This window comes from Panthera uncia, assembly GCF_023721935.1.
Source record: "Panthera uncia isolate 11264 chromosome A1 unlocalized genomic scaffold, Puncia_PCG_1.0 HiC_scaffold_17, whole genome shotgun sequence".
NCBI lineage: Eukaryota > Metazoa > Chordata > Mammalia > Carnivora > Felidae > Panthera > Panthera uncia.
Window position 1 is genome coordinate 45756878 of NW_026057577.1, and position 22042 is coordinate 45778919.

General features: G+C 34.4%; 1 protein-coding gene across 1 annotated transcript in view; it reads left to right on the forward strand.

Moving 5' to 3' along the window:
* The window catches only part of IPO11 (importin 11), a 186812-nt gene that overhangs the window by 38440 nt on the left and 126330 nt on the right, over positions 1 to 22042 (forward strand). The window contains exons 5-14 of the mRNA XM_049648883.1: positions 1383 to 1562; positions 4237 to 4295; positions 8196 to 8244; positions 9900 to 9970; positions 12594 to 12786; positions 13449 to 13601; positions 14936 to 14979; positions 16406 to 16496; positions 19340 to 19387; positions 20190 to 20295. Coding sequence (XP_049504840.1) covers positions 1383 to 1562; positions 4237 to 4295; positions 8196 to 8244; positions 9900 to 9970; positions 12594 to 12786; positions 13449 to 13601; positions 14936 to 14979; positions 16406 to 16496; positions 19340 to 19387; positions 20190 to 20295 — 994 coding nt within the window. The remainder of the gene's footprint in view (positions 1 to 1382; positions 1563 to 4236; positions 4296 to 8195; positions 8245 to 9899; positions 9971 to 12593; positions 12787 to 13448; positions 13602 to 14935; positions 14980 to 16405; positions 16497 to 19339; positions 19388 to 20189; positions 20296 to 22042) is intronic.

Genomic DNA, 22042 nt, shown 5'->3' on the forward strand with positions numbered 1-22042 from the left:
GGTTTCATTTTCTACAGCTGTGTTTGAGAGAAATGGGTTAGAAAACTTTACATCTTACCAGAACCTAGGAGGTGAGAAGCTGTTTTATGACAGCTTAACTGAGGAGATAGGTGAGCAGGAGATGCTCTTGTAGCAGTTCCTTATAAGCCTTCCATTTCTTGTTTTTCAGGAGGATTGTAATATGTTGTGCTGATAATCCTCTTTGGGGTTCAAGCCTTTGTGTGGCCTTTGTTGGTACATGCAAAATCACTAGGGAGATTTGACAGAGCTCTTTGCCTATACCTGTAAGCACATGCAAGTCATTAAAATGACTGAATTAAGGGGCACCTGGGTGGCTCACTTGGTTAAGTGTCCAACTCTCAACAGCTCAGATCGTGATCTCAGGGTTGTGGATCAAGCCCCATGTTGTGCTCTGTGCTTAGTGTGGAGCCTGCTTGGGATTCTGTCTCTCCTCTTTCTGCCCCTCCCCTGCTTGCATGCCCACATGCTCGCTCGCTCTCCAAAAATAAATAAAACAAAAAAATTACTGAATTAAAATAACAGAAATGGAATTTGTTTTTTTCATGGAAGTATTATTTTGTTTGCAGGATTACATTCCTGACTGGTTTCTGATGCCTAATCTTATCACAAATCCAGTATTGAGTGGAAATGATAGACTTGTCTGGATTGAGAAAAACTTTTCCGAAGTGTGCTAATGATAACTAGTCATAAGTACTTTCATCTCATTTTTGTTTAAAGTAAATGTCCATGTAGACTCAGTTGGATTACTCTTAGACCTTCTGGAAAAAAAATAATACAGGATACCATTAGAAATGGTTCTGCCTCAACTTGAGAGGCAGAGGCCAACTGCATCCCAGTGTGAGTCAGATGTTTTAAATACCAGTGCAAAATCAGAAAGCAGCACGATAAGCATTGTGGCTTGTATGTTCCTGGCTTTTAAATGCCCCCAAACCACATGGGTAGAACTGGCAGGACACCGAAATCTTTTCTATTTCTTAGTATATTGTTTTATCTGCTGTTCTCACTGATAGTCTGTCAGTGTTATAAAGTTTTTTTAAATTATTTAACTAATCTGGATACCCATTGTGGGGCTTGAACTCATGGCCCTGAGATCAGAGTCGCATGCTCTTCCAACCAAGCCAGCCAGAAAAAAAGAAAATGTCAGGCTGCAATGCAGGCATGAGACTAGTGGTTTGAGAAGAACGAGTCTGTTAAGGTGTGTGTATGTGTGTTCATACCAGCAGCCAGCAAATGGTCCTTGCTGCTGTGTGTTTGGCTTAATACAGTTTGAAATGTGATAAATGACTTAACTGTTTCACATCTTACTGAAAATGTGTGTTCAGGGTTAAAACTGAAATATATTACTATATAGAGCTAATTGGTTACTGAAATCAATGTTTTTTGTGAATTTGTTGATATTTCTTTGCAGTTAGCTTCTGGAATTTATAATTTTGCCTGCTCTCTGTGGAATCACCATACAGACACATTCCTTCAACAAGTTTCTTCTGGGAATGAAGCTGCAGTTCTAAGTTCATTAGAACGAACTCTGCTGTCATTGAAAGGTACTGTTCAATTTGACATGTTCATTTCGGAAATGACCTATCTCAGAAGAGTCACCAAATAGTTCCTCTGGTGGATTTTCTGCTCCCATTTGCCCTGGGAGAATGAGGGGTTAATCTTTCCCTCACAGACAAGGTGTTATTTGTGGTTGGTTTTTCTTTTGTGAGAATAGCTTTCTCTCTAATTTGTAAAAGTGTGGGATAGTTTTCTATTATATTAACATTACTGAGGTCTCATGGCTCTGGACACATACCTTTCAAATAATTGTACTTCTTTTTGCTTCTGCTTTAAACTTCTCTTTCTGGGTAGAAACCTTGCTTCTGCTTTAAACTTCTCTTTCTGGGTAGAAACCCGTTCTGCCCTTATCATTGTCATGTTAACTTTACTAAACTTCAAGCATTAATTGAGTGCTATCTCCCAGCTCTGCCCTGAGAACTCACCTTCTGTCTTTCTTGTTTGATCTCAGGCCCACCTGGGTTTTCTCAGGCCCACACGGTGCTTGACCTTGTGTCATCAGTTATCCTCGGTTATCCTGTGCTTTGCTTGTAGGTATTCTCTTAGCATAAATCTTCATTTTACTTGCCCTGAACTATTTATCTTGATGAAGGTATTCTGAGATTCTTTTCCTTGGTAAAACACTGTTTTGGCTCTTTCTCTGTCTTCCAGTCTCTCCTCTTCTGCTTACGCTCTTTTAGTTTGAGCTCTTCTTTCAGTTTGATCTCAGGCTGCCTTTAGTTCTCTTACTGTGGCTCATTTCGAATCCTTTTGCTTTACTTGTAAACCCTTTTATCCTACTCCCTTAGTACCTTAGGATGCTGTTGTACACTCTTGGTACTGTTCTCCTGCATCACGTATGTTAACTAGACAGTGGATGTACAGACTTCAGGTTGTCGGCACATTCTGGTGAACTTTGTAGACAAAAGTGGGACTATTTTAAGGGACTATTGACAAGTACAGTTCATTGTACTGGTGGTTCATTACACAAGTGAGTGGAGATGGTTTTGTGACCATTCTGGAGAAGAAATTAAAAGGGTCTAGAGAGAAACATTTATCCAGAAAGAACTAGAGAAACTGGTATAAGGTCATAAATACAAAACTTGTGTCAGTTTTGTGTTTGATGATTAAGGAATTTTCATGAGTGCTTTCAGTTGATTTTCTTGCCTTAGTGATTTCAAAGTGTACTTCCTGACAAAAGGGATGCAGCCTACTCTCCATTAGCCTGCTTTTTAGCTTTTCATTACTTCCCTATCTCAGGGTCTTAGATATACACCTTAGCCTTTTTAAGGTATCCTAACCTGTTACAATCCCATAGTATTTTCCTTTAAAATATTTGTTCTGCCTAGCTGTAAATTTCTGTGCCTTGAGCAATGCTTAAGACTACAGTTTTTGTTATATATAATCTGAATTTATACCTGTGTGCATTTAGTATCTTTTAGACATGCATATAATCATTATTTCATTCAATAAATAAATTAGGTGTTTGACACTGGGTAGACAGGCATAATAAAATGGTCATACAAATACATGTAAAGTCACTCGCGACAGTGGTCTTACAATGTCATGATAACTGGCAACATGGTCAGAAAGGACTTCCTTGAGAAAGAATCATCCTAGGGTAAATAGAAGTTAACGAGGTGATGACTGGAGAAGAGAGGACCTTCTCAGGTGATGTGGACCAAGTTCTTTTGTGGGAACGAGTGAATGCAGAACAAGGGACTCATTATGAATTCTATTTTCTCCTTTTGTGATGATGTAACTTTTGTGTTGTATATAATTGGATGTGTGAAACTGATGATTCTATAGAGAGTTGAATTCTAAACCTATTTTTAATATACTGCCTTTAGGCTGCACCTCATGAACACTAACTCTGAGTTGTAAAGATCACGGTGGTGTCTGTGTTTTCCTAAAATGATGTGGCTTAGAATTTTGTAGTCTGATGCTGCCATCATCTTGTGTTACTGATTTGTGCTGAGTGTTTTACTCTTGAATCCTTTAATAACGCTGTGAAGTAGGACTTGTTAACCAGTTTACAGACAAGCAATGTGAGATCTAGAAAAGTTGTTCAAAAGAATGTAGTGGTAGACCTTGGAGCTAGCTTTTTAAATCTAGATCTGACTTCCATTTGTTTATCCTGCTCGTCTCCTTGTGTACACCAGTTACACATAAAATGTGATGCTTATACTTGAGCACTGTAGTCTATTCCGGATTTAGAAATAGTTGAGTTTTTATATCCCTTTTAGGTGATACGGTATTTTCATTAATGTAGCCTAAAACTAAATGAAGCATTTTGGTCACTGTTGAGACCTATTTTCAAGGTTGCGGAATAGAGATGACCATCTCAGTTTCAACCTCTAGGGGTTATTTCAGGTGAGAAATACTTATAATTAGAGAAGTTAAATGTTGCAATATAGTTTTAGAAACTTAAGTAGTTAAAATAAGTGAGAAGAACTCAGCTTTTGAGTTAAAAAAAACTTGGCTGTCATTCCAGCTTGCCTACCTGGAAATGAACCAGTGACCAGGGATTACTTTTCTTTATCTATTATGTGAAAGGATTAAGTTAGATTAACCCCCAGTCTTAATGAGGCTTTGTGATTCTGAGTCTTTATTATGATTATGATTTTAATAGGATAAAATGTGAGAAAATCAGATGCAGTAAAGCTCAATTTTACTTTTCAGTGCTGCGTAAATTAACTGTTAATGGATTTGTGGAACCTCATAAGAATATGGAGGTGATGGTAAGTGAAAGAAGTTGCTGATTGTGGCTTTGGGAAAGTGCTTGGTATTTTCCTCAGTGTTTTAAAGCTTATTCTTTTTACTTGGCATTGATTTGTAAGTTTTTATAAAGTGACCGTTTACCATTTGTATATGTTACACTATACCTTTTTTGACTTGTGGCCTTTTTTCAGTATATCAAAGCAGCTCCTTTGTGAAGAGAAGGAAATAGGCCTAGGACAGTTCTCAAGGGCCATGATGATACATTGAGAGTGTTCATTTCAATTTGAATTTGGGTGAACCTCTTGAATTTGAATGCTATTAACAAATTTCCAGTTCCATTGTGGATATTTATATCCTTGATATTTCTCTTCATCTGATGTTATATATTTAAAATGAGTTTTTTTCTTCAATCATAACATACATCCGTGCTCTTTGCAGTCAACTGAAAAATATATCCAAGAAGGGAAAGCCCTCTTGATAAGCCCAACATTTGTGATTATATTCATGGTTGGTATAGCATCATCTGCTTTTTCTGTATACAAAAATATATAGCTGTATATGTTTATCCCAAAACAAAACGATACTATATTATATATTTACCCAGATCTATGTTAGTTTTCTCAGGAAAGTTCATGTTCGCTAAAATGTTGCTTTCTGTGGATTGCTTTGGGGGTACTGAACAGGAAGTTTGAAAAAAGTACATCGAATTGGTCTTTGGGTCTGACCTACCCTATTTGCCCCGAGTTACTTGTTTGTTTGTTTTAAATCTTTAGTATGTTTTGTATGTCAGATTTAGATTGCAGTAATGATTTTACCGTTAAAAGAATTTAAAAGCTGGTAATTTGAATCATTCAGTGTGCTATTTTGTTCTGTAAAAGGGTTTACATGCTTTTTTTAAAGTTAAAAAGTAAGGAAATAATCATTTGAAAACTCGCTATCAGAGATCTTGGTAAAATTTGTAAGTATACGTTAAGACATTTTATGCTTTTCTCTCTTCCTCAGTATTCTGTAAAAGGTACCCATATGCTGTTTCTTCACTTGCTTTTTCCTACACTTAGTATGTTAGTTTTCTTATGTCAGTAATATTATATGTTATGTTTTTAATGATTCTTTGGTAAATCCATGCATTTACTGTCAGTGAGCTAATTTTTTCTTTAAATTATAACATTAATATAGGATTCCTGTAAATTACTTGCCCACTTATCTGTTGGTGGATATGTAGGTTGTTTCCAGTTTTTAATTGTTGGTAAATGATGCTGGAATGAACACTTGGATGGATATGCGTATTTCACTCACTGTTCATCCCAGAGCTTGGAACAGTCTCTGCCAGTAATAAAAGCTCAATAGTTATTTTTAAAATGAGTGAATATATTATATAGTAGAAACATTAGGTCACATGGCTCAGTAATTATTTTTGTATGTAATATTCTGAGTGTCATAAAATTATGTTAACTAAAATATTGATGATTTCATCAGGGTTCTTTTTGTTTTTTAGTAAAAATGAATTGTTGATTTGAATCACATTACCATAAATTGGAATAGTGGTTTTCATTGAAAACTATCAGTGTTTTGTGAGCCTTTGGCTTTCTCTTAGGAGTCTTTCTTCTGTCTGCTGAAACTGTATCAACTTTCACTCTGTTATAAATGTTGTCTTGTAGCAGTTAAGGTTATACTGAGTAGTTGGAAACAAGATAGAATTTTAACAAGTTAAGGATGGTTTTTCAAATAACATAAACATCTTAAAAATAAGATGGAACATAAACATCTTAAAAATCAGATGGAACTTAAAAGATGCTTTAGAAGCACTGTATGATAGTGGTGAGATTTTGATTTCTGGAGGCAGATAAACTTGGATTTGAATCTTGACTTGGCCTTTTCCTGGTAGCATGGCCTCCAGCTATTTTCTTATCTTACCTGGTACTCCCTTTCTTCTTTTGTAATATGGAAATGAAATATACTACCTACCTTACTGAATGTTGTGGGGAGTAATAGAGGTAATGATTTTTGTAACTAGTTTCAGCTAATTAAAGCACTCTGTAAATTACCATTTAATGATTAACTTGAGTTCTTATTCTGTTATTATATAAACAGAATAAATCATAAACTTATTTGTACTACAAATTAGTCAGCTCTCTCTGATTTTGTAAATTCCTCTTTCTCTTCTTCAGCTTACTAAAATTGATGGCTTTTATAGTTTTCTACTTTCTTCGGAGTACCCCTATTGATAAACTAATTTTATTTAAAAGTAATAGAATAAAATTCCTTCTATGTTGTCATTACTTTAAGGGACCATTGGACTACTGTATAAATTTAAAATGTGTATGGAATCTCGATGATCTTATTCTTCCTATAATGAAACCTTTTGCTCTTTTATCATCTTAGGATTTATTATTATTTTTTACCTAATATTTTTCAATTATTCTCAATTGTGGTTAAAAAGATTGAAATACTGTGAAAGTGGAAGAATGATGAAATTGCCAGAGGATGAAGCGGTAGTGAAATTGTCATCCTGTAGTTTTCTTACTGTGTTGTGCATTGCATTCCATCTTTCAAGAAGGAATAAAAGAAGACTGGAAGCACTGTCTTTTTATTGTACCTTCAGCTTTTGTATAACACACTGAGAATTCAAAATTCATTTCCTGTCCACGTGGCAGAGAAGAAAATTGACAAGAGAAAGAGGTTTCATAATTTTTACATGAGTCAGAAGATGGATGCTTTCAGACAGACTGAGAGCAGCATTCTAGACCCTAAGTGTGACGGTGAAATTCTCCAAGTGAAATCTCTTTCTCAGTCTTCAGATGATGATATCCTAGTTAAATGGTCTCAAACTCAAGAATGAATGAATGAAGAATATATCTCTAAGAACAAAGAGGAAATAACATTCTATTCTAGTCATTTGTAATTAAGGCCTTTATCATGTGGTTATTTTGTGACAAAAAGGTGGACCATCCTGTTTGTTGAAAGAACATGTGACATCTTGTATGATGTTTATACACCAAAATCTATGGAGCCAGAAAGTCTGAGATTTTTAAATTCTTAAAAATTAAAAAAAAAAAAACCTGTTTATTCATTTTTGAGATAGTTGGGCGGGAGAGGGGGGCATAGGGAGAGGGAGACATAGAATCTGAAGCAGGCTCCAGGCTGTCAGCACAGAACCCTATGTGGGGCTCCAACTCATAGTCTGCGAGATCATGACCTGAGCTGAAGTCAGTTGCTTAATCGACTGAACCACCTGGGCGCCCCTTAAAAATTTTAATGAAGTTGTTTTTTACTATCCCTTTATATCTGTAAAATTTTTATAATATTTCTTAAATACCTATTAACAAATAAGGGTTGTTTAGATTTTTACCAGATGACAAATGGTGATACTTGTCTTATATCTGAAAGCTAATATATTTAATTATTATATAATTATATTTAATTTATAATTTATATATTAAATATAATATTTAATACTTGAACTTCAGAACCTCTCCTTTCAGTAATTGGTACCATTTATCCACATACTGTGTACTTACTGTTCCTGAATACTGCTTCTGGTTTCTGGGGTAGAGCAATAAACACAGACAAGTTCCAGTTCTCAGAGAGTGAACATTGTAGTGGGAGGAGGCACATATTACACAAACAGTATGTCGAGATTATATGAGCTGTGAAGATGGAAAAACAGGAGAATAGAGATTACTTAGAAATAAAATACTCAATAAATAATGTTTTATTGTAAAGTGATTTAGGTAACTGAAATGAGACTTTGGGAGATGAAATGTTCTATTTTCTTTGAAAGGTTTGTTTATAGTAATAGAATGTTTTTTACTTTATATAATTTTAACTTATTAAAATGATATAAATCTTAATAGTCTTGTAAAAAGTATAAGGGACATGTTTACGATGATAAATTGAGACATTAAAAAAATCTTTCCTAGGGTTTTTTACATGGAATATTTGACCGTCTGAAACAATTTCTGGAATGCAGTAAGTACTTCTTTGACAGTAGATTTTACTTGTAGAATCTTTATTCATGGATTGCTTCTGCTCTGCGCTAAGAAATCTGGAGAGAGGCTAAAATCTTGTGTCTTGATGGTTAATTCTCTGAAGTTAAATTGGAGCTCATCTTTGTCTTGATACATCTGTCTTGTCCTGAGTATTGAGGAAACTTTTTTAAAATTCTGTTTTGTGTCCATTCTTTGTAGATGCTTTTACTGCTATTGCTCTTTTCCATGCAAACATGTACAACAGTCATATATTTAACAAATACTTATTAAATGTAGCTCCTCTGCCACATGCTGTTTAGACTTTGTATAGATTCTTTTTTTTTTTTTTTTAATTTTTTCTTAATGTTCAATTATTTTTGAGAGGGAGTGAGTGAGTGTGAGCTGGGGAGGGGCAGAGAGAGCAGGACAGAGGATCTGAAGTGGGCTCCATGCTAACAGCATTGAGTTCAATATGGGGCTCAGGCTCACAAACTGCCTCATAATGACCTGAACTGAAGTTAGACGCTAAACTGAGTGAGTCACCCAGTTTTGTTTCTTTCAGTACATTTTACATATATGTATTATATAAATTACTACCTTAAGGGGTACTTTAATTTTGCAGATCTCTGGTTCAGAATTTTCATTGGCTTCTCTTTAGGACCCTCTCTAATTCACTACCCCACACAAGAGGATTTAACATCTATATTTGTGTTGTGTTATACTGTGGTCTTATTGTTAACCTTTTCTCCTCCTTGTTGTTGTGAACACCTTTGTTGAGGATAAACACACCTACAGACACAAAATACACACCCATGTGCTTGCATGCCCACATACACATGTGTACCTCCTGTATATATGTATGTATTTGGAGATTTAATACTCTGAGAAGATACTTTAGTGTACTCACTTTTAGGGAGTTGTTGATTATTTGATGTCAGTCATTTTCAGTAAAAGCATTGTTGAGTCTATTTCTAGACACTGTTCTGGGTATTGTGCGTGCGAAGATGATTAAGACAACTTAAAGTAATTCATTTTAATAAAAGTCATTTTCTTTGGTTACCTTGTGGAGATGCAGAGGGAAGAGTAGGAGTCTTCCCAGGAGAGACTAACGTAAATGATGAGATGAATAGAAAGAATTTGTTTATAGAGCAGTTAATGGGCTAGTGGACAGTGTTCTGAATGTTCTGAATGCACAAAATTAATTATGCTAGGCAAATTATCCAAAGAAAATTGTCAGAAGACCTAGGAAAAATAATGAGTATTTTAATCTTTCAGTACTTCGTTTTTACTTTGCTTGAAAAATATTTCAACTATAACTAATTTAAATTTTGAGAATATGATAAGCTATTCACAGATTAAAATTGCTACTATCCTTTTCCTTTAACACGGACTTAGTTTGTATTTTAGGATTAATTTTGTGAACATGGCACTACGAATTACTGTGTGTGAAAACTATAAATATTGGTAATGCTTTTTAAGAACTTTAGTTTTATGATTAATTTTTTAGAGTTGGGAAAACACAGTACAGGATTTATAATGCAAAATAGGTGAAAACATGCCTGACCGTATTTTTCCAGCAAGTTTTGCCATTGTTTTGATTGTGAATTTATGGAGTATTATAAACTTGTACTAGTGTTTGGATTGTATTTTTAACAGGTAGAAGTATAGGTACAGATAATGTATGTAGAGACAGACTGGAAAAGACCATCATTCTTTTTACTAAAGTGGTAAGTTTTCTTTTTACCTTAAGTATGTTTTCTTACATAAAATATACATAACTCAGATTTGATAAGGAAAATGACATAAGCATGCATTCTCACTTTAGTGTAAAGTACCTTATTTTCTGACTACAGTAAAGCTAAAAAAATGATATCTTGAAGTATTTTTTTTTTTTAATTTTTTTTTTTAACGTTTATTTATTTTTGAGACAGAGAGAGACAGAGCATGAACAGGGGAGGGGCAGAGAGAGAGGGAGACACAGAATCTGAAACAGGCTCCAGGCTCTGAGCCGTCAGCACAGAGCCCGATGCGGGGCTCGAACTCACGGACCGTGAGATCATGACCTGAGCCAAAGTCAGACGCTTAACCGACCAAGCCACCCAGGCGCCCCTAAGTATTTAGAATGAATGTAATAATTAAGTTTTATATGCTATATCAGTATAAGTCACTTTGATGAAAAAAAATAATAAAACAAAACCACAAACCTAATAAATAGTAGAGAGGTTGAGTCTTCTGAAGCTTATTATTCTCAAGCCTATTGGATTAAAGCAGAGATAAAGAAGATAACAGTGTAGCTAATCAGGAAATAGATCATATATAGCAGGCAGTATATTATCAGGAAGTTATTATATTCATAAAGACATTGTCATCATTAATATGAAACACCTTTTGAATAGAATTATATGAGTACACTGTGCTAGGCAATGTGTCTAAATTTCTGATAACACTAAATTTTATAGAAACTGATGTTTCTGAAATTTTGGGCTGAGGATGGTTGGGAGAAGTATATATAGTTGGGTTGTAACAATCAGGAAGACCTGGTTTGAGAACCGCATTGAACTAAAACAGGTTGTTGAAGATAGCAGTATGTAAATTTGTAGCCTGTTGTCTGTTCCCTGGGAGGGGAGAAAAAAAGTAGAAATGAGCTGTTCTTATTGCTGTGGTTAAGTAGCAGTTACCTTTGGTTTCAGTTCTCCTTGTTTCCAAGTTATGTTCTAACTAGCCTCAACAGCAAAAGTCCACCTAATCTTCCAAGATCCAGTATAAAATTGACTCAGGTATTTTAAGTTAAAAAAATACAAAGCAAAGTAAAATGACATCATGTGATTAGTGGGGCTGTGTGGTGTTGATGAATAATTTTATTTATAGAAGTTTTCATATTTATAATCTCTGACTTGATTAAAACTTTAAAAATTGGAACTTTCAAACATACCTCCAAGTAGAATTGAGTGACTTTGAGTCCCCATGAAGTCATCACTTAGCTTCAGGAATTATGAACTGTTTTATCTCTATACTTCTCTCTCCCCTCCTTGCTGGTTTCTTAAAAGCAGATCTCAGATACCATATTAGTATTATCTGTAAATTCTTGAATATTTGTCTTTAAGTGATAAGGGGTTTAAAAAAAGAATCTAACACAATGTAAGAAGTAGGAGTGACTTTTTGTTATCATCTAAATATTTAGTCATTATTTTGGTTTTTCTCAAAATTTTTATAGTTCTTTTGTTTGAATCAGGATTTGATAGTGTCCAAGTTCTCTTTCCATTTTTTTTTTTTCGTTGCTATTTGTTGAGGTAATAGGTAATTTCCTTGTAGGATTTTCATGTTTTGAATTTGGCTTCTTGCATCCTAATATGTTACTTACCATGTTCCTTTGTCTCTCTACCCCTCCTCTTCCAATATTTCTTGTAAATTTGTAGAGGCTTGATCATATTGAGCTTTATTTCATGGAGGAGGGAGAGGACAGCAAGAATACTCCACGGGTGGTGCTGTGTATATCTTGTATTGCATCACATCAGGAGGTACAATGTTGAGTTGTTTAAAATGATGAGGGAGCTCTTTAAAGTTCCCCAGCAGCTTTTCCCCTATTATTTTAGAAGCTGTTCATGATCATGGCCTAGATCTGTTTTTTGGTAAGGGATTACAGAATGATGACATTCTATTGTATTTGCATTTATTAGCAGAAATTCTGTGAAGAAGAGATCTGACTCATCAACTTATTTGATAAGTTGAATCGAAATACAATTCATGCAGGAAAGGCAGGATAATTTTTTAATTTCTTGCTCTTACTACTTTTTTTTTTTATTTTTATTTTTTAACATTTATTTATTTTTGAGACAGAGAGCATGAACAGGGGAGGGTCAGAGAAAGAGGGAGACACAGAATCTGAAACAGACTCCAGGCTCTGACCTGTCAGCACAGAGCCCGACGTGGGGCTCAAACCCACGGACCGTGAGATCATGACCTGAGCCGAAGTCGGACGTTTAACTGACTGAGCCACCCAGGAGTCCCTCTTACTACTTTTTAAAGTCTTATCTTTTATATACTTAGAATTTTTGTTTCATATTTACCCATTCTTACTGAATTAACTATGAAGTGGGTCTGTTTTGGACCCTCTAGTAGAAGTAATAGAAATACCTGTCATGAGATGTAATTTGACATAATCCACATTATATGATATACCCAAAGAAATCAATTACATGTGTATTACGTGCAAAACTGCATGTATGTGGACTTGTGACCAAGGTTCAAAACTTTACAGATGTATATTAGCAAGTTATAAGATGTACTTATGGATAATTATATTCCTATATGAATTTGGGGTAAATACACTTTAATTTTTTTTCTTTATAGCTTTTGGACTTCTTGGATCAGCATCCGTTTTCATTTACTCCTCTAATTCAGAGATCACTGGAATTTTCTGTAAGCTATGTATTTACAGAAGTTGGTGAAGGCGTTACATTTGAGCGATTCATTGTTCAATGCATGAATCTTATTAAGATGATTGTAAAAAATTATGCTTATAAGCCATCCAAAAATTTTGAAGGTAATGCCTTACTGGTAGTTTTTTTTTTTTTTTTAATGATTATTATTTCTTTATTTTATATGTGAAATAATTGGTATTTTTATGCTTTTTTTTGAAATCTTATTTAAGTCTGAAAAACAAAATGTTGCTGGCACATGAAATAGAGATAAGTGTTAGAGACTTTAATATGTGAGTGCCAGCTTTAAAGGCCATATAATGCACTTAGTAACTATCTTTTGTAGCACAAAGAGCAGTTGAAGCCTGCCGGTTTAGGATTAATTACTCCAGTAACCATTGCAGTTAATGTTGTACTTATTTGCACAATTAAAATTTTTCTCTGACTTGATGTGAAGTGAGTTTACTTCTAGACACGGAATTCATTTGTGTGTGTATATACAAGATGAATGAGAAATTATCTTAGAGATGTATGTATATATAAGTCACTGCACTGTGGTGTGTTAATACAGCATGGTAATGTACAGGCTGTAGTGAGAGGATGGCTACGAGATGATGTGTGTGGGGGGCAAATAAGAATTGTCTTTGAAATTTGCCCTTGATAAAAATGAAAATCCGTACACCACTTGCTCTTTTCCCCCAAGGGTATATTTTTAATTCATTTAGTTACATAATCCAATTTTGGTAAAATGTTTGTATGATTAACTTGGAAATTTTATGTTTTCTAGACAGCAGTCCTGAAACTTTAGAAGCACATAAGATCAAGATGGCATTCTTTACATATCCCACTTTGACAGAGATATGTAGAAGATTAGTCTCTCATTATTTTCTGTTAACTGAGGAAGAACTGACAATGTGGGAAGAAGACCCAGAAGGCTTTAGTAAGAATCAGTTTTTCAGTTTTCCCATGGCTTTTCTCCCCCTTTCCTAAATACATATTGTCTCTTTGAGTGATATATATAACACTGTATTTTTAATATAAAACTTTTGTTCTGAGAATCATGGCTTTTAAAAATTAATATATCCTCTCTTTATTATCCATTGGAACAAAAGCAGAAAATGATTTTTTCAAATATGTGGAGTTTTCTCCAGAAATAGACCTTTTAAAATTGTTAGATGTTCCTATGAACATATCATATAGTTTAAATCAAAAACACCTCCTGTCTCTATTATCAGGTGTGTGATTCATCCTGTCTTATACTTTATTTGTAGAAATTTTTATTTCAAAAATAAATTTGGAAAATTTCTGAATTGCTGAATGGATCACCTATTTAAATTTTAATTTAAAATGAGTCTTTTGATGATTAAAATATTTTTCCAGGAGATCTTTTTTATCTCTTTGAATTTTAGTAATAGAATAAATATATCTGAGTCATTCCTACAGAAAATCAAGAAATCGTCTGCTTAATAAATAAAGTACCTGGTGTGTGTCTGTAAAGTGCCTATGTGCAAATTACTTCGGCCATGGTCAAACATAGGCTAAATTTTAACCTTTTTTCATCCCTTTGGGTGACTTTATGTAGTTCTGTTCATGTTCCCTAATAATTTAAGAATGCCTTAAACATTTTGGAAGACCTCTCCCTCTTTTTGTTATGTAAAAATAAATTTATTTCATTTAGAAAATACAGCATTACAGTGTATCCTTTTGTGTTTTTGCTTTTTCTCTTAGCTAAAATCTTCTGTTTCATATTGCTTTCTTTGGGTAGTATATATAGTAATGTAATATGAATCATTGAATTTCTCTATCTGTAAAAGTCCCCTAAAGTATTTTATTTTTTCACAATTTGTCTTTAAATATTGGGAATTTTTGGAAAATGTGACTATTTTAATTTACAAAACATTGAAAAAAATTATTGAGATGAAATAATACCAGGATTATAGCTGTATTTGAATGCTTATACTATGTACAATCAGATGATATCAGATACTTTGAAAGTGACAAACATTTTGAGCTTTCCTGCATACAGAATTTTTAATGAAAGTACAAATGCTATGTCAGCACTTGATAGGACACTGATATTCACAGATATGATCTGTAGTGTATAATAAATATGTGTAAGGTGTTGTGTTCCCAAGGATTTGCTTTCGGTAAAATGTTTAAAACCACTCATGGAAATAGACTGGTTATTTAAAATCTTGATATTCCAAACCTTGATTTTGGAAACATCATTATTGCATTTCTGGAGAGCATCATTGGTCATATTTTTAATTACAGCAGTGGAAGAAACAGGGGGAGATTCTTGGAAATACAGTTTGAGGGTAAGTATTGATGGAAAGAAAAATTGACAGGAAAATATTGTCAATTTCCTGCTTAAAATATTGTGCAAAAATATGCTTAATATTTCTGTAACTCTTAGTAGAGAATGATATTCTATTGATGATTCCAAGCATTAAACTAGACAAATTGAGAGGAAAGTACTTAATTAAATTATGAATTTTAACCTGAATTTTTTTGTTGTTAAGTTGGGGGTTGGAAACGGAATTTTTCTTTATTTTACAGTCATACTGATTGGAAAATAATTGTCATTGCAGAAATAAATGTTTTTGAAAATGAAAACTGTCTTTTTGGCTGGAATGATTTTTTCCCTCTCCTAAGTATTTCAGTAATTCTAAAGCTTTTTTTGATACATTGTTTCTTATACCACCTGGTGTGATTCTCAGAGACCAGCCTACAGTTTTTAATTTTAGAACGCTTTCTAAGCATGCATTATTGGTATGGCCAACATTTGAGAAAATTTTATCAAATGTAGTCTTTGAACTATTTTTTTAATGAAAACTTGTGTTTATATAATTTACATGATTTTTTAATTTTTCTAAAAATGTAAATGTTTTTAGTTATATAAGGTTACATGGAAAACCAGAGAGATTATTAGAAAAATTATTAGTGCTTTAAAATTAAAAAAAAAATTAACCACTTTAATTTTTTTAAACTTTGTATCCCAAACTTCATTTATTCGTCCTCAACTCATGGCTAGTCTTGTTTCATATAAGTAAACCCCCAACCCCAGTTGGATTATTTTAAAGCAAGTATTTGAGGTGACATATCATTTCATCTGTACATGCTTCAGTATGTATAGAAGATTTCTTTTAAAACATAAAGCATAGTACCTTCAAAATGTGTAATTCTTTTATATCATGAAACATGTAGTGATTCAGTACTTTTAAGAACCAAAAAGAATCATTCTTTTTATATACTTAACATTGACTTCTGTTACTGTTTGTGTCTATTAAAAGGAATGCTATTCTGTGTAGTGAATTGAACTCATGAGTTATGTCATTGCTAACAAAATTTATAATTTTTAATGTATTAATTCCTGGGTAGTCCGTTACAGCACTGAATCTGCAAATGAATGTGGCTTCAGATTGCTTTTTTAATTTAAGGAGTTGTTAATTAAAAATGTTATTTTCTCTTTGTAGTTTTACTTTTTGAATACATAATGCTAAATGATTCAAATAGCGAAATAAACTTTTTCTGTGTTAGGAATCAAATTAAATTTTGATTCCCCCCCACCCCCCCACAGTATATTTATAAAAATTGTAATCTACTTTATGTAAAGATACCAGAAATTGGAAACATTTTTGGAGTTTTAGGATTTTAAGAATGGGTATTCTTTTCTTTATTGTAGAATTAATCAGTACAATATACCATTGTTGTCACTGGAAATTTGGTTTTTTTCCTCTCTAGCCTTGCACTGAAGTACTATTTATAGATATATTCCATGAATATAATCAGACTCTTACTCCTGTACTTCTAGAAATGATGCAAACACTTCAAGGTGAGGTATATTTTATGATACTTTATCTATTAATGTATGTTGACTTAAAATAGTTTGAATGCCTGCTATGTGCAATGCACTATTTCCTACACCATATAATAGAAATCTAAGACCCGAATGTGTTCTTTTGTTTTTTCTTTTCTTTTTTCTTTTTTTTTTTTTAAAAGTTTATTCATTTTGAGAGAGAGAGAGAGAATAGGGGAGAGGCAGAGAGGGAGAGGGAGAATCTGTGGGGCTCTAATCCACAAACCATGAGATCATGGCCTGAGCCGAAGTCACGAGTCAGACACTTCACCAACTGAGCCATCCATGTTTCCCGCAATGTGTTCTTTTCTGTTGGATGGCTTTCAGGACGGAGAACAAGAATGGGCAACTGACGAAGGCAACCTTGAGATAGGCATTGAACGTGATAGTTGGATTTTGTTCTCATAAACACACTAGCCTCAGAAGCGGAATAGTGCTTTACATGGTCAAGTATATTGGATGGGGAAATACTCTACCTGGAGCGTGCTGTGGAAAGCAGTGGGGAAAAAAGATGAGAGTAACAAATGTTAGGCTCAGAATGGCGGTAGTGGGAATGGAAAGAAGGTAACGGATTTAAGAGAGAATGATGATGGGAGAATTTTGTTATTTGATCTTTGTTTGCAGCTACACAAGTAATTAATTACTTAATTATTAACTGCGATTTATCATTTTTGACTTCTCTGCTATATAGTAAATTCCGGGACGAGGGCACTGATCACATCTGTCTTGTTCACACATAATTCCCAGTGCCTAGTACACTCAGTAACTGTTTGTTGATTGACTTTTGGCACCTAATTGACTACTGAGCAGGGGAAAGTGATCAGACATGATCCTGAACTTTAGAATCTTAATGACAGGGAGACAGTTGTTAGTAGTGGTTAGAGATAGAGTTTTCCTTTTGGAGTGTGTATAAGGAGGCTTGGGAGAAGAAAAGCAAGTTCAAAGACTGAACATTGAGATTTTCACCTTTAGGCATAGGAAGAGGTGAAGGTCCTACAAAAAAGCCAGGTAAAAAACTAATGCAAAGATGTAAGAAACAGTATGGGGGTGAATCCTGGATAGAAGAGCATGTTACTAGAAATGTCCAGTGATGGAAGAGGCAGAAGGCAGTAAAATCCCCTGAGACAAAAGATTATTTGAATTGTTGGGGCAGGAATCACATTGTAAGGGATGAAGGATTGAGTAGGTGATGATACAAGGAAATAACAGCAAGAGAAGCTGCCATAGGGAAGGAGATGCCTGATCTTGTTTGTAGTTGTGCGAGAGTAGCTCACTTTTCAGGCTTTTGTTCTCTCAGAAACCTAATAGATAGTTTTTTTCCCTTGGTTTATAATTTAAGCAAGAACACTATCAGTCAGGTTTTGAATTTGAGTGTTATTGTATTTTCATATGGATTGATTTCTAAGGTATAGTTATGAACTAAATTCTTAAATTTGATGGTATTTAGACTGCTTAAGTTACTTTTTTTTGTTGAGTTGAGAATGTCATTTCCATTTTCACCCATGCATTTATTATTATTTGTTTAAACCACTGTAGTAAAGTGGATAAGTTATTTAGGTTACCCTCTGATAAGTTGTTGGATGCTCGTAAGGTTTTCAGTGATTACTAAGTTTAGTTTTCTTCCTAGTTGTGGAGCAGTTTGCTTATTTAGGGCTGTATTTATTCCAGCGTATTAGCCTGGTGAGCTTAAGAATTCATACTTAACAGCAGAAGAGTGCTTTGATAAACTTGTTCAAAATCTTTGTATCCTAGAGCAATAGACTTACTAAGTAAACTGCTTTTCATGGCTTAACCATCACACACTCCTTTCTGGACAATAGTGTGAGACTGCCAACTTTTAAAAAATTTTTTTAATGCTTATTTTTTTATTTTGAGAGAGAGAGTGGGGGAGGGGCAGGGAGAGCGAGGGGAAGAGAGAGAATTCCAAGTGGACGCCATGCTGTCAGTGCAGAGCTCAATGTGGGGCTTCTACTCACAAACCATGAGATCATGACCTGAGCTGAAATTGAGTTGGATGCTTAACCTTAAGACTGAGCCACCCAGGTGCCCCAGAGACTGCCACCTTTTTATTCTGAAGGTTCCACTTTACATGATGGCTCTCCTGTTTCTGTTTGCACTTTTCGTTGTGTTGTCATCCTTTAATACACTGTAATGATCTGACTTATTTCGAGCTGCTTGTGTGAATAGCCTGTGCTTGTTTGTTTGTTTTTTTTTTAATGTTTACTTTTTTGAGAGAGAGACACATAGAGTATGGGTGGGGGAGGGACAGAGAGAGAGGGAGACACAGAATCTGAAGCAGACTCCAGGTTCTGTCTGAGCTGTGAACAGAGCCCGATAGGGGGCTCAAATCCACAAACCGTGAGATCATGACCTAAGCTGAAGTCAGATGCTTAACCACTGAGCCACCCAGGTACCCTTGTGCTTGTTCTTTTTAAAAATTTTTCTTTTGTGGGATTCATCTTTTTATTCTTTCTTTTAAGAGGTTTTTTTTTTTGTTTGTTTTTTGTTTTTAATCAGGGTGTAATAAGGTATTATGTGCTAGTTAGCAATTTGTGGCATATACTTTGCTAGAATGTTGCTGACATAACATTTTTCAAATATGTTATAATGATTTTTAAAATTGTAATAAGGTTTTACATCTTGTACCTGTGTTCTCCATGATGATTAAAAACTTAGGCTTTCCATTTACATGTCCATGTATATTTAATATCGTGAAATTTTTTGTACTTAACTGAAATGGGAAACTAGCAAATTGAGTTGAAATCAAATATCTTTTAAAAATTAGTTTGATTTACCCTTGTTAAAACTTATTTTCACAGGGCCCACTAATGTGGAAGATATGAATGCACTATTAATCAAAGATGCTGGTATGTTAAACTAAAGTGATGTTAAAACATTTCTTGAGTAATAAATGTTTGGTATGTCTAGTTTGTGGCAGGTGTTACTCTGGGAGGTTGGGATACAGGGGTACCTACAATTTAGGAACTGTGTGGTAGGGGAGATAAGCAGACAGTTGATTATAACATAGTACCAGTTGATTAATTCTAAAATAGGTAGCAGTTAAGTAGTACATTGGAAGACCAAAAGGAGTTTTGGTATGCCTAGGGAAAGGCTCCTAAAGAAGTGTAATGCGAGAACACCAGGATCAGTGGGAGTTAGCAAGGGGAGGGGGCCTGTGTGAGAAGAGAGTTTCAGGCAGAAGGAGCAGTATGTACAAAAACTTGAAGAGAAAGGGAGCAAATGCAGTTAAGTTTTGAACTGGGAGTATTTTGGTTTAAACAGAACGGAACATAAAGCCTAACGGTTTGTGCTGAGAGATGAGGATGGAGAGAGGTAGGTATGTAGGGACCAGATCATAAAATACTGTGACCCTTTGGAAGCAGATGTTGCTTTTTAATTTTTATAATTTGATTTGAATAGTTTTAATTGAATGCAATTTTCTGTTTGAAAGCACTAAGGGCTGTTTAGGAAAAAGTGTCTAAAGAAACTTCAATCTTTCTGAAATTGCTATTTAAGTGATTTGTCTGATTAACATTGTAAATTTTCCCTTATTAGTATATTACATGTTTTAAAGTAGTTCCTAAGGATTAGTTTCTTACATAGGATACTTAACATTTGGCCCAGCATCTGAAATTAAATTTTTTTTTTTTTCTCAAATCTTCTTTGTAGTGTATAATGCTGTTGGATTAGCAGCTTATGAGCTGTTTGACAGTGTTGATTTTGATCAGTGGTTTAAAAACCAACTTCTTCCAGAATTACAAGTCATTCACAATAGGCAAGTATAAAATTTGGTGTTTATGATATACTTATTTTACTTTTTAATTTTCTGATGAAGACAAGACATTAAAATTGCATAAAATTTTTAAAAAGTTATAGTATGACTTAGCTGGTAGTATCAAGTGTAAAAAAAGACGTGCTGTTTACAGCTAAGAAAAATAAAGACAGTTATGTTATTTTACTTCACATGTGAATTGTAACAAGTATGAAATGTTTGTTGTTAGATAAGATACTTTGCAGGAGGAAATTTTATGCAAAGGTAAGGGAAGATGGAGGTCACTGAAATGTAGGAAGAAAATGTGTACAAAAGAAAGCCAGTGGGATACTTAGCCTGAGCTGAGCCTGGTGTGACTAGTAGTCTAGCACAAGGGGTAGCCCTGAAAAGTGACTGACTGTCTTGGGACCACACAGCATGCTGCAGGTCTGGAAGGGGGTGGATAGGATGAAGGGACACCATGGCGGAAAGAATTTGGACACACTTTAGGGCTGTGTTGTGTTGCCTCATTGAGTAGGACAGACCTTTCTGACACTTAGTAGGACTTTTCCCAGTTCTTAGGTTTCATATACATTTAAGTACTTGACTACTTGATTTTAGGTACCGAGTGACCAAAATGTAAGGGAAAAGGACTCTCATAGTTTCTATAATTTTTTTCTTCTGCTGATTTATTTCTGTAGATGCGGTGCCTATCAGAATGTGTTGCATGTAGTCTTAGATCAGATAGCGTTTTTTAACTACAATAATGAATGAATAGAAGACATCCACGTATGGCTCATTTTATAAATCTTGAGAGCCATAGAACTGTAGAGTTGGAGATGCTTTAAAAGTAATTTTGACAATGGGTGGCTGGGTGGCTCAGTCGGTTAAGGCTTCCATGTTGATTTTGGCTCAGCTCATGATCTCACAGTTCATGAGATCGAGCCAAGCCCCAAGTCAGGCTCTGTACTGGCAGCGTGGAGCCTGCTTGGGATTCTGTCTATCCTCTCTCTCGCTCCTTTCCTGCTTTCGCTTTCTCTCGAAATAAACATTTTTTTTAAAAAGTAATTTTGCCCAATAAGTAGCTATTTATTGGTTGAGTTAATCATTTATTCAGTCATTGAATATTTTCAGTTTGCCATGAATTTGCTATGCCCCTTAAAGTGTATGGTGAATAAGATGTATTGTGACTCTGCCCACAGGAAGTTAGTGAACCTTTGATCTAGAGAAAGCCTTCAGTAGAAAGACACATGTGTGCTTTGATTTTCCTTAAAGCCTAGAGGCTATTTACTCTAGATCTGTGTTGTCAGGTACAGTACCTGCTACATATGGCTAATGAATAGTTGAAATGAATTTAATAAAAGTGATGAAATGACTTTAAATTGAAAACCTGGGGAGTGTAAAATATGTATTGATGTTGAAATGATCGTATTTTGGATATATTGAGATAAATAAAAATATGAAAATTTTACTTTTTACTTATTTTAATGTGGGTAATAAAAAATGTAAAATCACATATTTACTTACATTATATTTCTTCTGGACTGAGCTGATCTAGACCAGTATTTCTCAAACATGCGTATGACTCTGTTGGTGATCTTGTTGAGATGCACGTCCTGATATAGATTATATTTTAGGGTCTGGGTCAGATTGTATGATTCTGTCACGCTTCCAGGATAATGATGCTGCTGGTCCAGGGACCATATTTTGGGGAATAAACTAACTTCTAATTTTAACTCTGCCCAGAAGTGACTGTGATCTAAGTGAACTT